At 30.6% G+C, this 15,406-nt stretch overlaps 3 protein-coding genes across 4 annotated transcripts; 2 read left to right on the forward strand and 1 right to left on the reverse strand.

Annotated features, from left to right (window-relative positions):
- The first annotated feature begins 802 nt into the window (after nt 1-802).
- Nucleotides 803-1,411, forward strand: LOC126891337 (uncharacterized). Its single transcript, XM_050660515.1, has one exon. It carries the CDS (start codon nt 803-805, stop codon nt 1,409-1,411), a length of 609 nt encoding a protein of 202 aa, XP_050516472.1.
- A 4,664-nt stretch (nt 1,412-6,075) lies between these two features.
- On the reverse strand, nt 6,076-7,207 carry LOC126892388 (uncharacterized). The gene is made up of 2 exons (XM_050661905.1): nt 6,829-7,207; nt 6,076-6,626 (listed from the first exon to the last, which is right to left on the reverse strand). Exons 1-2 carry the CDS (start codon nt 6,921-6,923, stop codon nt 6,128-6,130), a joined length of 594 nt encoding a protein of 197 aa, XP_050517862.1. The 5' UTR covers nt 6,924-7,207; the 3' UTR covers nt 6,076-6,127.
- Nucleotides 7,208-7,275: 68 nt separating this feature from the next.
- Nucleotides 7,276-11,629, forward strand: LOC126892389 (uncharacterized). 2 transcript variants are annotated; one of them, XM_050661906.1, is made up of 2 exons: nt 7,276-7,382; nt 11,355-11,629. In XM_050661906.1, exons 1-2 carry the CDS (start codon nt 7,326-7,328, stop codon nt 11,610-11,612), a joined length of 315 nt encoding a protein of 104 aa, XP_050517863.1. In that variant the 5' UTR covers nt 7,276-7,325; the 3' UTR covers nt 11,613-11,629. The 2 variants fall into 2 exon arrangements, with proteins under 2 accessions (XP_050517863.1, XP_050517864.1); XM_050661907.1 differs by lacking the exon at nt 7,276-7,382 and adding an exon at nt 10,684-11,299.
- Nucleotides 11,630-15,406: the final 3,777 nt, after the last annotated feature.

A 15,406-nucleotide genomic window follows, 5' to 3' on the forward strand; every position in this document is an offset into this window, starting at 1 on the left:
GTGATAAGCAGACGCTCAAACAGTTGACAACTGAAAACAAAGTATTTTTAACCTCACTGGGATTTAGAATAAAAAACAACAACAACAACGTCAGGAAAAAAGAAAAGCATAAGAAATACTTGGTGCAGAATTAGATTTTTTATAAATACTAGAATACTTAGGATTTTCTTGAGGTGTACTTGTAAAAAGAGCGAATATGAGTTTTAACATTTTGAATATTGGAGGTCATGTATTGGTTGATAACTCAGTTGTGAGTCGAGAAATGCATAGTCATTTACCCTATGCCAACGCAACTTTTAACCATTGTGATGAAATAAGGATACCTATTCAGACTCAAGATATATACACCTTACCTTCTGAGAGTTATCTGTATATTGAAGGGCGTCTAACGGATGATGGGAAAGAAAGCACTACTTTGCGTTTTGTTAATAATGGTTTGATGTATTTATTTGATGAGATACGATATGAAATTGGAGGCTGTGTAATAGATAGAGTGAGAAATTTAGGTATAACAACGACAATAAAAAACTATGTTTCGTTTACGCAAAGTGAATCTAACCGATACAAAAGTATAGGCTGGAACTATGAAAAACCATCATCAATAACAACTGACGCAAAAGGAAATTTTAGTGCGTGTATTCCACTCAAACTGTTACTTGGTTTTTCAGAAGATTATACTCGAATCCTGGTTAACATCCGCCAGGAACTTGTATTGATAAGAAGTTCAACAGATTTAAATGCAGTGACGTCTACAATGGAAAATGCAAAACCAAAAATTGAAATATTTAAATTTATATGGAAAATGCCGCATATTCAAGTGTCAGATTCGGAAAAGTTACGTTTATACAAATTTATTGAAAATGGATCTAATTTAGAACTTGCATACAGAAGTTGGGAATATCATGAAATTCCGCTACTACCACAAACAATGAAATTTAACTGGAACGTAAAAACTACTAGTCTACTAGAAAGACCACGATTTGTTTTGTTTGCTTTACAGACTGCCAAAAAGAATGCCATAAAAGAAGATGCGAGCCATTTCGATCATTGTAATATTACAAACTTAAAACTATTTCTAAATTCTGAAATGTACCCGTATGACAATTTGAACTTGAACTTTGATAAGAAACAGTATGCCATTGCATATGAAATGTATGCACAATTTCAACAGTCGTACTATTATAAAGTTGGAGATCCATGTCTTAGTTTGGAGCAATTTGGTTCTTTTGCCCCCATATTTGTTATTGACTGCAGCAGACAAAATGAATCAGTTAAGTCGGGAAGTGTTGATATGAGAATAGAAATTGAAACCAATAAGAATATACCAGTTAATACAGCAGCTTATTGTATAATTATACATGACCGTATTGTTAATTATAATCCGCTAACTAATGTAGTTCAAATGTTTTAACTGTATTTTATCTATTGTGAAATAAATATGTAATTTTTTAAATAAAAAGTTTAAAAAAAAAAATATTGTTTTTTTTGCTGACACTACAATTTTATGATATAAAAGCCGGTAACAATCTCATAAACAGTTAAATGAATAAAATCCATCAAAGATGTTACTACACAAAATATTTTGGTTCGTCGCATTGTTAAATGTGTGTTTTGCGTTTAACGTTTTTAGAGAACCATTTATTATTAATAGGCAACGAATAACATGGTGTACTTTAAATGCAGACTCTTCAATTACTAGAGTAGTCCATAAAGCTATCAATACATGGAGCAATGCAAGTGGAATTAAGTTTAAGCAAGTTAATTGTACAGCAGAAGAAGCACCAAAGCTATCAATTTTATTTGATACGCATACCCATAGAATAACAGGTTTATGTTTACCAGCCGAGGAATGTAAGTTATTTTTTGACATTCAAAATGTTAGAAATGAAATAGCCCATACAATAGTTCCTACGTTGAATAATCAAATTCCATGTGGGGAAATACATATATTAAAAAATGTTTTATGGAACTTAAAACTAAACGACTTTGAGACACCAGGTTTTAATTTGCAATTGGTTTTAACGCACCAAATTGGTCACTATTTAGGGCTAACCGATAACCGAAACTACAATTCGATAATGAATAAATTATATCTAGAACGCCGTCCTCAAGAACTGAGCAACGATGATATAAGTGCTATAGAATATCTTTATAAAAATGGAACGGTTAAACCCCAACATAAACTAAACTTTACCTACGTTCCTAATCATCATCATCGTTCTTATGGAATCTCAAGGATCCGTTATAGGGCATTAAAAATGTATTCATTTGTATAAATAATTGTTTCTCAATAAAAATATTTACTTTTTTTTTTTTTTTTGTGTAATACTTATTTAACACCATGTACACAATAAATAATTTCATAACTGTTCTGATATCGAACAAATATATTTAGACCAGTTTGAAACCTGTTCAAACCTGTTCAAACCTGTTCAAGACCTGATCAAAACCTGATCAAACCTGTTCAAGACCTGATCAAGACCTGATCAAAACCTGTTCAAACCTGTTCAAGACCTGATCAAAACCTGATCAAACCTGTTCAAGACCTGATCAAGACCTGATCGAGACCTGTTCAAGACCTGATCGAGACCTGATCGAGACCTGTTCGAGACCTGATCGAGACCTGATCGAGACCTGTTCGAGACCTGATCGAGACCTGTTCGAGACCTGTTCGAGACCTGATCGAGACCTGTTCGAGACCTGATTCAAAGCTGTTCAGAGGTTGATACCTACAATGAATAAGGATATAAAGAGACAACTTATAACTAAACGAAAAAACATTCAAAGTAAATTGAGACAACTAAAGCAAGGACAAATAATCCAAGAAGATTTATTTAATCCAATTACAAAACACTTAAAAAATATTGAGACCAAGTTGAATAAGAATTCAGGTTCTGAAAATGAAACAACCAAATATGAACCTTTAAGGTACATTAAAAATGATGATGACATCAAAGAAGACAACATTGAAGTGGATGATGAAATCAAAGAAGACAACATTGAAGTGGATGATGAAATCAAAGAAGACAACATTGAAGTGGATGATGAAATTGATGAAGCAGAAGGAGACAACATTGAAGTGGATGATGATGAAATTTATGAAACAAGTGATATTAAAAACTCTATATTAGAAAACATTGAAGTGGATGATATAAAAGAACAGATTAAAAATGATAAAAACTCTGAAACTCGATTTGAAGCTAACCAGGAACGTACACTTTTTTTGGATCAGTATGATCCATTACCTAGGAAATATATTACAGAGATGCAGGCTGATTTTTTAAATAAAGAATTTGATCATAAATATGGAGTTAGATTTGATGAAACATCTGAAAAGCTGCTGATTGGGAATTCCGAAATCAACATAGATGGTGCTGATGTTCTTTTAAAAAACAAAAGATATAAAGGTACGTCTGGATTATATGAGCTTTTGTTTAAGAAACACCCAGCTAATTTTACAGATCAAGATGTAAATAACTATGCAAAAATAGTTGTAGCTACGAATGCTCACAGAAGACATTATTTATCAAGTAAACAGATAGATGGTAGTAAATTAAAAAAATATAAAAAAATAATTGCACCAATAACAGAAGGTAAAGGACTACTTATGGAAGTAAACAACAATAAAATAGATTACGTCCACTGGGATGATCCAAACGAACTTGTAGCTAGATTGAGGTTATTACTATCATCACAGTTAGCTGGGCATACAGGACATACAAATGAAATAAATTCAATTATTGAAGAACTAAAAGAGGCAAACATTATAGAATAAATATCATGTCTGTTAAAAGAGATATTGTTAATGAGTTACACAAACCTGCAAGAATTAACTTTAAAAGACGAAGAATTATTATAAAATCTCTTAATGATTTATTCCAAGCTGACTTGATTGATATGCAAAAGTATTCAAATACAAACAGAGATTTCAAATATATCTTGGTTGTAATAAATTGTTTCTCAAAATTTTTATGGGCTTTACCTCTGAAAAATAAATCAGGTGTCGAAGTAGCTAAATGTATGGAGCATGTGTTTAAAGAACAAACACCAAATAATCTTCAAACAGATATGGGAACGGAATTTTTTAATCCATATATGAAAACATTGTTGAAAAAATATAACATTAATCATTACAATGTATACAGTGAGAAAAAGGCTGCGATTGCTGAGCGAGTTATTCGCACGATTAAATCAAAGATTTGGAAACAGTTTAGTTTCAATGGTAACTACAAATGGATTAATAATTTACATCAAGTTGTTAATGAATACAATAACAAAGTTCACACAACAATAGGCATGAAACCGGTTGATGTTAAAAATAAACATGAAAAATTATTGTTGAATACTGTATACAATCACATTAAAATGGTTGATTTGGAAAGTCAAAAATTTCATATCGGTGATCATGTACGCATTTCAAAATATCGAGGAGTTTTTGACAAGAAATACAATCCAAATTGGTCTAATGAAATTTTCATTGTTTATAAAATAAAACTTGGGAACCCTATTACATACTTGTTAAAAGATTATAGAGGTGAAGAAATTCTAGGAGGATTTTATAAAGAGCAATTGCAGAAAGTTAAACACAAAGATAGTTATTTAGTAGAAAAAATATTGAAGAAAAAAGGAAACAAAGTTTTTGTCAAGTGGCTAGGTTTTGACGATTCTCACAACTCTTGGATAAATAAAAGTGATGTAATATAAGAAGTGGGGATAGAAAAATATTTAAAAGACATTCCACTTGCAAGATTTTGTTGGTTGTTAAAGAATATCGAGAGTGAAAACATGTTCATTGTAGATATCCAAGGTTTCTCTTTTCCTGCGGAAGATGTCTTTCTTTGCAGGGAAATTGCTATTTTAGATCCTACTACAGAAAAGATGATACACAGAATGGTTGTGTTACCAGTAACAGAAGCTATGGTAAATAAATCGTATATGAAATGTATCGAACAACAATTTGTTCAAAACCATGGTTTAAGTTGGCAATCGTGGCATTGTGATACTCATCTAAAATATGAAGACATCTCAAAATTTTTACACGACAACATACTGGATGAAACAATATTGGTGAGAAATCATGAAACAAAGAAATATTTGGAACAATTCATGGAAAACCGCATTGATTGTGTAGAAGATGAACCTAATATACTTTCAGATGAAACTATGAAACATATTTTTAAAGCTCATACGTGTTTTCAACATACCAATGAAAATTTGCAATGTGCTCTAAACAATGTATTTAATATTCATTATTGGTATAAATATTGTAGAAAATGTTGATAATAAATAATAAAAATTAAAAATGGTCTTTTATTAATAGATGCACAACACATTTATTTTCAAATTGATACCAGACATGAAGCTTGTAAAACAAAAGACTACGCTTGATGTGGAGAATAATTTATTGGAGCCAATTGAGAATAAATTTAAAAAGCATGGAGTTTTGTTTCCTTCAACTATTAGATGTCTTATAGTTGGTCCTTCAAATTGTGGTAAGACCAATGTGATGATAAGTTTATTGGAACATGCTAATGGAGTAAAATTTGAAAATGTGTATATTTACTCAAAATCATTAATGCAACCAAAGTACAAATATTTAGAAACTTTATTAGAACCAATTAAAGGAATAGGATATTATACTTACAGTGGAAGTACTGATATAATGCACCCATCTGAAGCGAAGCCCAATTCCATTTTTATCTTTGATGATGTTGCGTGTGACAACCAAGATGTTATTCGGGAATATTTTAGCATGTCTCGACATTCTCAGGTGGATCCATTTTATTTGAGTCAGAGTTATGCAAAAATACCTAAGCATCTTATAAGAGACAATGCAAATATTTTAATTGTATTTAAACAAGACGATTTAAATCTAAAACACATTTACAACGATCACGTTGGAACAGATATGACTTTTGAAGATTTAAAAAAAATATGTTCAATATGTTGGAATGAAAATTACGGATTCTTATCCATTTTCAAAGATAGCGACATAAATGATGGTCGATATCGCAAAAAGATTGATCACTATTTTTTAATCAAGTAAAAGGTGTAAATGAGAAATAAAAGAGATAATAATTAAAAACGCATTTTATTTAATAAATCTACATACTTTTTCCCAATTTTTCTATTTCTGACTCAGGAAATGATCTATATTAAGTTCGTCAAGATCTAGTACCTCCTCTGGGTTTTGTGATGTCGTCGTCCTCGTCATTTTTCGTTTTTGTTTTTTTGCTGGTGATTCTGCTGATGTTGTTGCCCAATTCGTTGGTGGAGCAGTTGAATTCGTTGGTGTAGAAGATGAAGTCATTGGTAGAAGAGAAGAGTGACCAAAATGAGAAGGAGGACGAGGAGGAGGAGGAGAAAGAAATGGTCGCTTTATACCCACCAGCTGTTTTTTTTCTTGGTACCTTTCAAATTCCTCCACCTCATCGTCCAGAAGGTTGAAGCGGTATCTTTTGCAGATATCTTCCAGTACATGGAACTCCTCCTCGTTGTCTATTTTAATTCTCATATACCTTATTGGAAGGTATCCAAACTTCTTTTTTAATGTCTTATTATTAGGTGAGTACGATAGTTTGACAAATATTTTATCTCCCTTAAGTGACACATCCTCTACACCATATCTGAAATAAAAAAAAACAGAATCAACCAACAGTCTTTCAAAGAAAATCAGAAATCAAATCAGAACATAAAATTTACAAATGTAATGATCTGGAATAACTTATAATGCTCCAATAAAATATTCATAATAAAAAAAAAATTAAACAGTCAGACGAAATAAAATCATGTAGAACAAATAAAAAATTAAATAAGTAAAATACTTACATAAATAACTGCTTTACAATAACAAAGGCGTCCTTTATTGGTAAGTTATCTGGATCCTCGGAAATAATCACTAATTGACAAGGTACTCCGGTCATTTTGCTAGTGTTTAGTTATTCGTTTACTGACTAACTGATGGATTCATTTAAAATTACACGAGTTTAAGTAGTAAGAATAAAAAAATAAATTAACGTCAGTGATATCATTGACCTATTTGATCTTTATTGAAATGCAGAAAACATGTTTATCATTAAAACGTTTATTATTACAAACTTTGCTTATTTTGAATAAAATGTGCTTATCTGCATATAATGTATTTTCGTGAACTATTTGACTTAAAAATGTATTAACGTCAGCGTTAACCTTCAATGTGTTTTCGATAATATAATCACGTTGAATAGCGTGTTGTAGAAATGCGTCACTGTATTTTTTTTTCTGAAATGCATAAATACAGGATTTTATTGGTATAACGGTTTGGTCTGTATAACGTTTTGGTCAACATGAGTGCTAAAGTGATCGATGAAATTTCCACTGAAATGGTGAAGAAGATTGAAACAGTAAGTAGATTAATTAAAACTAAAACTGATTTACAAAAATATATAAAATATTTGAAAAAACAAATTTTACTTTTAAAAAAATGTATAAAAAATAGGGCTACCTGTATTAGAAATTTTCATTGTGTAGAGGCGAACATGTCCATCCTTAAAACCTATGTAGAAAATTTTAAAAACAGATTACATGTTAGAAAAAATAGTAATAGAGGGTTATTGTGGCAGGATTTGGAATCTTGTTTTAATAGCAGAGTTAAGACAGGCGTTATTATAAATTTAAAATATAAAGACCCCAAACTATTTATGGAAAAGGCTTTTAAAAGTTTTTCAGTTCAAATTAAGAAAAATTTAGTTTCATGTATGTTAAAAGTTAATGTAATTTTTTATGGACTTTTCATCAAACCTCAAGATGGGGAAACGTCTGTTAAACATTTTTCCACGAAAAATGAAATAATTGATCAAAATACAAACATAAAGGATTGGTATAAAATCAATTGTATAGATCGAGTTTTAAGAAAGTTTGAAGATTTTCAAGAAAAAGACAGTGGATGGGCACTATCTCACATTTTAAACTTAAAAGTTAATATAAACAAATATGATCCATTACTTGGTGGTATTTCAACATACGTTGAGCTACCTAAGTCTATAAAAAATACTAGAAGTGTAATTAATGTTAGGAATTCTGATCCTTATTGTTTTCTTTGGTCCGTTGTTGCTGCCTTACATCCTGCCACAAAAAATGTTGACCGAACATCATCCTATCCTCACTTTAGTAAAATATTAAACTTTAATAACATCAGTTTTCCCATTGATCTTAAAGATATTCCAAAATTTGAAAAATTAAATAAACTTGCTATAAATGTCTTTACATTAGGAACAAGAAACGAAATTCTACCTTTGATATTTAGCCAGACAAATTTTTCTCCTCGTATAAATCTACTTGTATTAAATGCCATGGAGAATAGTGTAAGTGATGATAATGATGAGGAGGAGGACATAAAACAGAGGGTATTTCATTTTGCTTATATTAAACATTTTTCAAGATTATGTGGTAAAAACATTGGGAACATTCGAAATAAAAAATGGTTTTGTGAGCGATGTTTTAATCATTTTAGTAGTGAGACATATTTACAAAATCATTTAGACGATTGTTTTAAGCTAAATTCTGTTAAAATGGTTTTACCTACCGAAAAAAATTATATAATGAAATTTAAAAATTTTAATCACAAAGAACGTGTTCCGTTCGTTATATATGCAGATCTTGAAAGTATTCTTACCAAATGTAATAATAATATTAATTTGAAAACTTGTTTCACTGAAAAGCATGAAGCTTTCAGTATAGCTTATTATTTTAAATGTTCTTATGATGATTCTTTATCCTATTTTAAAATATATACGGGTCGTGATTGTCAAACATGGTTTGTAAAAGAACTGGAAGAGATTGCTTGGAAAATATATAGAGAAAATTTATTTCAAAAATTTCAAAAAGTTATAACATTAACTGATAAAGAACAGAAAGATTTTAATTCCAGTAATTATAGGACTTCGTACACAATTCCTGTCACATTTCATAATCTCTCTGGCTACGACGCCCATTTTTTAATTAAAAGTCTTAACTCTGATATAAAAGGACATCTATCACTATTACCGATAAACAAAGAGAGGTATATATCATTTACCAAATTTATCCATGGCACTAATATTAGTTTTAGATTTATTGATTCCTTTAGATTTATGTCTTGTTCATTAGATCAACTTTCCTCATATCTAGATGATAACCAAAAAAATATTACACGCAGATATTTTAATGATGATTCGAAGTTTAATTTGGTTAAAAGAAAGGGTATTTTCCCTTATGAGTATTTAGACAGTTGGGAGAAGTTACAGGTCACTTGTCTTCCATCTATTGACGATTTTTATAGTAAAGTCAATAACGAGGGAATTACTAAAGAGGACTATCAACATGCCTGCAACGTTTGGACTAGATTTCAGATAAAAAACCTGCAGGAATATGCAGAATTGTATTTAAAAACAGACGTACTACTTTTGACTGATATTTTTGAGAATTTTCGATCTATGTGTTTAAAAACTTATGGATTGGATAGTCTTCATTATTATACTTTACCAGGATTAGCCTTTGATGCTATGTTAAAAGTAACCAATATCGAATTGGAATTATTAAGAGAGAGTGAGATGGTTTTGTTTTTTGAAAAAGCAAAACGAGGAGGAGTTTCACAATGTAGTAATAGATATGGAGAAGCTAATAATAAATATATGAAAGATAAATACAATCCTGATAAAGAAGTCTCTTATCTAATATATTGGGATTTTAATAATCTTTATGGTACAGCGATGAGTTACGCGTTGCCATATGCAGGCTTTGAATGGATTAATTTGACTGATATTTATAAGGAAAACATATTAGATTGTCCCAATGATGGAGAATATGGATACATACTTGAGATAGACATCGAATATCCAAAAGAACTTTTTAATTTACATAAAGATTTGCCTCTTTGTCCTGAACACATAATCCCACCATCTTCTAATTCAACAATTCCTAAATTATTAACCACATTGTACGATAAAAAAAAATATGTTATTCATTATATATATTTGAAACAGATTGTTAGCTTAGGTTTGAAAATAATAAAAATTCATCGATGTTTGAAATTTAAACAATCCCCTTGGTTAAAAAAATATATTGATCTAAACATTGACTTGCGAAAGAAAAGCAAAAATGAATTTGAAAAAAACTTATTTAAACTTTTTATCAATGCCCCTTACGGAAAAAGTATTGAAAATGTAAGAAAACATAGAGAAATAAAAATTGTTAACAAATATAATGGAAGATATGGAGCAAATTTCTATATCTCACAACCTAATTTTCATAGTTGTACTATTTTCGATGAACAGACTGTAATAATTGAAATGACAAAACAAAAAGTCAATTTTAATAAACCAATATATATAGGGATGTGTATTTTGGATATTTCCAAAACCATTTTATATGACTTTCATTATAATTATGTCATAAAAAAATTTAAAGATCAAGCAAAATTGTTATATACCGATACAGATAGTTTAATATATCAGTTTTTTGTTGATGATTTATATAAACATATTAAAGAAGATATTGACAAATTTGACACATCAGACTACAAAGAGGATAATGTATATAGTATTCCATTACGGAATAAAAAAGTATTAGGTCTCATGAAAGATGAGAACCAAGGGGAATTGATGACACACTTCATAGGATTACGTTCGAAAATGTACACTATGCAAATTTTAAATCAGCAAGCGGAAATAAAAAAGGCTAAAGGAATCAAAAAATCTGCATTAAAAGAACTGTCATATGATGATTATTATGCAAGTTTATTTAATAAAGTAATAGTGGAAATTTACCAAAATTCAATCATTTCGAAAAAGCATGATGTTTATACAATGTCTCAAATAAAGGTAGCACTCAGTCCATACGATGATAAGAGAATAATAAATTATTTATCCCCTGACACTCTTCCATGGGGTTTCAATGATAAATAATTTATTATTATTATTTTATAAAATTTTGTAAATCGTTTTTTAATTAATCTACAGCCACTCAACACGAAGCTCAGCTGGTACGGTATTTATACATTGAATAAAATATGTTTTTAAATAAAGCTCCTTTTTATTTTAGTCTCAATTAAATAAATGGGAGGCAGTTTTCATAGACCAAAAACGATTTGTAAAATTAAAATTTAAGACTGAAAAAACCATAATACCTCAAACTCTACCTACAATCTTCTGGGATACAAAAACATATGGAACAATACCATGTTTTGATTGTAAGAGATTTTTTTGTTTTTGTGACAGATCCTTAGAAATTCACAAGGACACTAATATGTATTGTTATGAAACTATGCCTGATTCATAAAAAGGTACACTAGTACGAAATATTCATCTATTAGTGATTAATTTTTTTTATTATTTCAGCCCTTAATCCATCGACCATTACCAGCTTCTGGTGTGGGTGTACTTAAAATTAAAGAAGAGATTTTGTCCGATGAAGATTTTAATTATAGAAAAAATTACAATGCCCAAATACCAGATGACCATCCACTACACAGAGACGACTTAATTTGGGCCCGGTACATTGATCAGGTGACGTGGTCGTATTGGATGGATATTAAAACAACCTTATGGAACGACATAGCTGTGTATCACTATTATGAATTAAACTATCTTGTATAATAAACTTTTAGATTTGGTACGTTGTTTTTTCTTTCAGTTCCTCAAAAAAAAAAAATGTAAATTGATCGATCTTGTATAATAAACTTTTAGATTTGGTACGTTGCTTTTTCTTTAAGTTCTAAATTTAAAACATTTCTATCTGGCTAGGCTAGGCTAGGCTGGGTTGGATACGACTAAGCAAGTCACACAAGTTCTTTTTTTTACTCACCAACACCTACAAAAACAATTTTAAAGTCTCAAATTTCGATCACCCTGTACAAATTTAACTAAAAGAAGAGGAGATGAAGCGATAAGCGATGAGTTTTGCACTCGATATACAAGGTGGTCAAATACACAGCCCTCTGGTCATTGCCGACCGCTTCTTTTACTTCTTCATAACATTTAAGACAAAGAAAATACAGGTGAGACAGGTGACAAGGTGACAATTCTTCGGGAAAGAAGAAGAGATGTAGAGATAAGCGACCACTTCTTACAACCCTCTGGTCATTGACGATCACTTCTTGTAATTCTTGTACACCCCCAAGGTCAAAGGAGGCTCTTCTGTCCATCAGCTTCGGAGACCCTGATGGACAGGTTACCAAAGTGAGTTAGAACCCCGTCTGCTATACTACTAACATAATTAGTCATTCCAAATTTTAAAGAAGAAATAAGTAATCAATTTAAAAGGAAAAAAGTAAAATTTATTAAATTTTGTAAGAATAAATAACGAATTATTTAAATAATTTTTTTGTTAAAACAGAGGAGATATCAGAATTAAAGCTGAATTTATTAGAAGAGAAATAGTTGCAACAAATTCAGATTTTAGCATATTTTTTAAATCCTACGTTTATGGTATATTCGATAAATAAATAATAGTTTTTAACATTTATATGACATTGAGTGTGTTTAATTTCCCTGTTTTGTCCTGGATAGAGTACGCAACTAGAGATACCAGAAACCACAAACCAAAGGTAAAGCATCAAAAATAAAATAGCCCTGTGAATAAATTTTATTAGAAAGTTTAATTTAGATTTGGTTTTGTCTTACATAAGCAGTAATTAAATTAATTGAGTAATTAATTAAATTAAGAATTTGCTCATCAATCTCATAAAAGGACCTGACCGAACCGAACCGGACCTGATTCCGAAACACAAAGTGTGCTTAATTTCAGCAACGATATATTCGCAATTTTATATGAGTATTTTCACCAATGTAAATTAACAAAAGTGATTTACCTGTTCAATAAAGTTAGTGTTATAAGGAGACCTAAAACGTGAGTAGAGAAGAACATTAATTAGATTGAAATAATATATTTATTTTGGAAATCTAACCAAATAAAATCTTGAAATCAACACAACACCGGATTGGTTTTTTATTAACAACAATTAAAACCAGGGCCGTACTTGAATATGATATTAATTAAAATAAATGGTTCAAGTAAAATTATATGATGAATAATAATTTATCAACAATGGAATCTCCTACCACTTCTCAAAACACTCCAATGTACTCTACTATTGCATCTTAACAAGCTAGTCCAAAAACTCCACTAAAAGAAGAAGCCATCATCTTCAGTTCAATCAATGGCGCAAAATTGCAAGATTATCTATTGCAACTAGGACCACTCGTTCAACCAAAAAATATTATTTTTTCGTCAAGAATCTCTAATAACCGAGTATGCATTTATCTTTCAAGTAAAGCTGTAGTTGATGACTTTCTAAATAAAACAGGATCCATAAAAATAAATAATATAGTACTTCTAGCACGTAGATTAGTACTCCATCAGAACGTCTTCTCTTATCTAATGTTCATCCAACAATACCACAGGAAATGTTGAGCAATCTTCTCCAGAACCTAGGCTTGAAATTGATGTCACCAATAACATGTTTGAGAATTGGAGCTACAAATCCTGAATATAGCCACATACTCAGTTTTAGGCGTCAAGTATACATAGAACCCCTAAATAATATAACCATACCTGATTTTATCATGGTTAATCATGATAATATTAGATACAAAATATTTTTGTCCAACGACCAATTGCTTTGCTTCAAATGCAAACAACATGGCCATATTGCCTCACAATGTTCATCAGAAACCTCTCCCCTGACCAATTCCGATATGTCAAATACTACTCCAACTTCTAATCCACCTCAAAGTATCACTTCACAGGTTACCACAACAGATCACCAAGAAAATAATTCAACAAGTACCCCTCTTCCAGTAAATTCGATGGACGTGTCAAATATGGACCTTCCAACAACAGAAACATCAACATCAACCAAAAGACATTTATCAGAAACCCCATCTCCAACAGAGGAGCTAGCATCCAATATATTTAACACAGAACGTAATAAAAGTCATCCTACATCCAAAAAAATAAGAACCGACACCAATTCTGAACTCGAAAAAAGCATAATAACATCCATTCAAGACTCACCCCAAGAACAGCAGATACAAGTAGACCAGAAATCACAAAATCAAATTCACACAGCAGCTAAAGTAACAATAGAAGCCGAAGAAGCTGCTAAAAGATTTATCAATAAACATTCAAAATCATATGTCTTAAGTTACAATGAATTTCGGGATTTACTAAATGAGACATACGGAGCTACAGATGTCTATAATATTGTTAAGGATTATACACCAGATTTAACATCACTCATTAAAATGCTTACAGACACTCATCCTCCTTTTACTGACTCAAAATTAAAAAATCGGATCACACGACTACGCAAAAAACTAGAAAAACTATTACAACTTGAAGCGTCTGAACCCGATAGTGATTCATATGCTTCAACTAAATAATAAATCACTTTCAATAGTATATTACAATGGAATTTGAATGGGTATTACACCCATTTAAGCATGTTACAACTTCTTATCTCAGAATATGCACCAGATTTTATTTCGTTACAAGAAACCCACTTCAAAAATAACTCAACACACAACCTGAAAGGTTATACCGGATTTTACACTAATCGACCCAATCAAAACTATGCCAGTGGAGGAGTAGCGATATATATAAAGTCAAATATACCTGTCCAAGGTATTAACCTCACAACCAATATTGAAGCAGTCGCTGTAACACTACTGGCCCCACTAAAGTTCAATATTTGTAGCATTTATGTTTCACCAGACAATACTCTAACTAAATGGAATCCACACCATCAAAGCTTTAGGAGGTAAAAAATAAGGTTGGACCATGGCAACCACCCGAGGTATCCAGACGACAGCAAACAATTATTTCCCGTTTACGACTAGGATAAACACAGTTTTCTCATGAACATTTGCTTAAAAAAGAGGAATCTAAAATTTGTGATGAGTGCGGTTCACTCCTTGCAGTCAAGCATGTGCTAGTGCAAAAGTGTGAAAAATTCAATAGACATAGAATTAAATACCATTTAGCAAACAATCTTAAAGACATTTTAGACAATAACTACTTTTGTATCTCAAAGACTGTAATTATTTAAACAAAGTGTAATAAACTGTTAACTATCCCGCTAATAACCTTATTAGGTTGAAGCGGATTGTTGTAAATAAAAAAAAAATCTCATAAAAGAGAGAAATACAGACCATAACAATATTTTGTTTGTATATTTTTTCTTCTCAATTATAATTTTAAAATTTTAAGTTAACCAATTACTAGGAACCGAACTAACTTATGAGTTATATATTCGGGGTATTCCAGTTCCTGATAAAGTATCGGAGAAGAGAGTATCTTTAACGAGATGCATTAATACGAGAAAAAGAAAATTTTGGATCTGTTGAGGTAAAGGTAATACTCTATTGCACAGAAGAAATGAAAATATTTT

Source organism: Diabrotica virgifera, chromosome 9 (assembly GCF_917563875.1).
Source record: "Diabrotica virgifera virgifera chromosome 9, PGI_DIABVI_V3a".
Taxonomy (NCBI): Eukaryota; Metazoa; Arthropoda; class Insecta; order Coleoptera; family Chrysomelidae; genus Diabrotica; species Diabrotica virgifera.

Coding starts and splice junctions, on each gene's coding strand:
- LOC126891337 (XM_050660515.1), top strand. CDS start 803: ATGCCGCATATTCAAGTGTCAGATTCGGAAAAGTTACGTTTATACAAA.
- LOC126892388 (XM_050661905.1), bottom strand. CDS start 6,923: ATGACCGGAGTACCTTGTCAATTAGTGATTATTTCCGAGGATCCAGAT. Junction 6,627..6,828: donor ATTGTAAAGCAGTTATTTAT/GTAAGTATTTTA, acceptor TTTTTATTTCAG/ATATGGTGTAGAGGATGTGT.
- LOC126892389 (XM_050661906.1), top strand. CDS start 7,326: ATGAGTGCTAAAGTGATCGATGAAATTTCCACTGAAATGGTGAAGAAG. Junction 7,383..11,354: donor TGGTGAAGAAGATTGAAACA/GTAAGTAGATTA, acceptor TTATTATTTCAG/CCCTTAATCCATCGACCATT.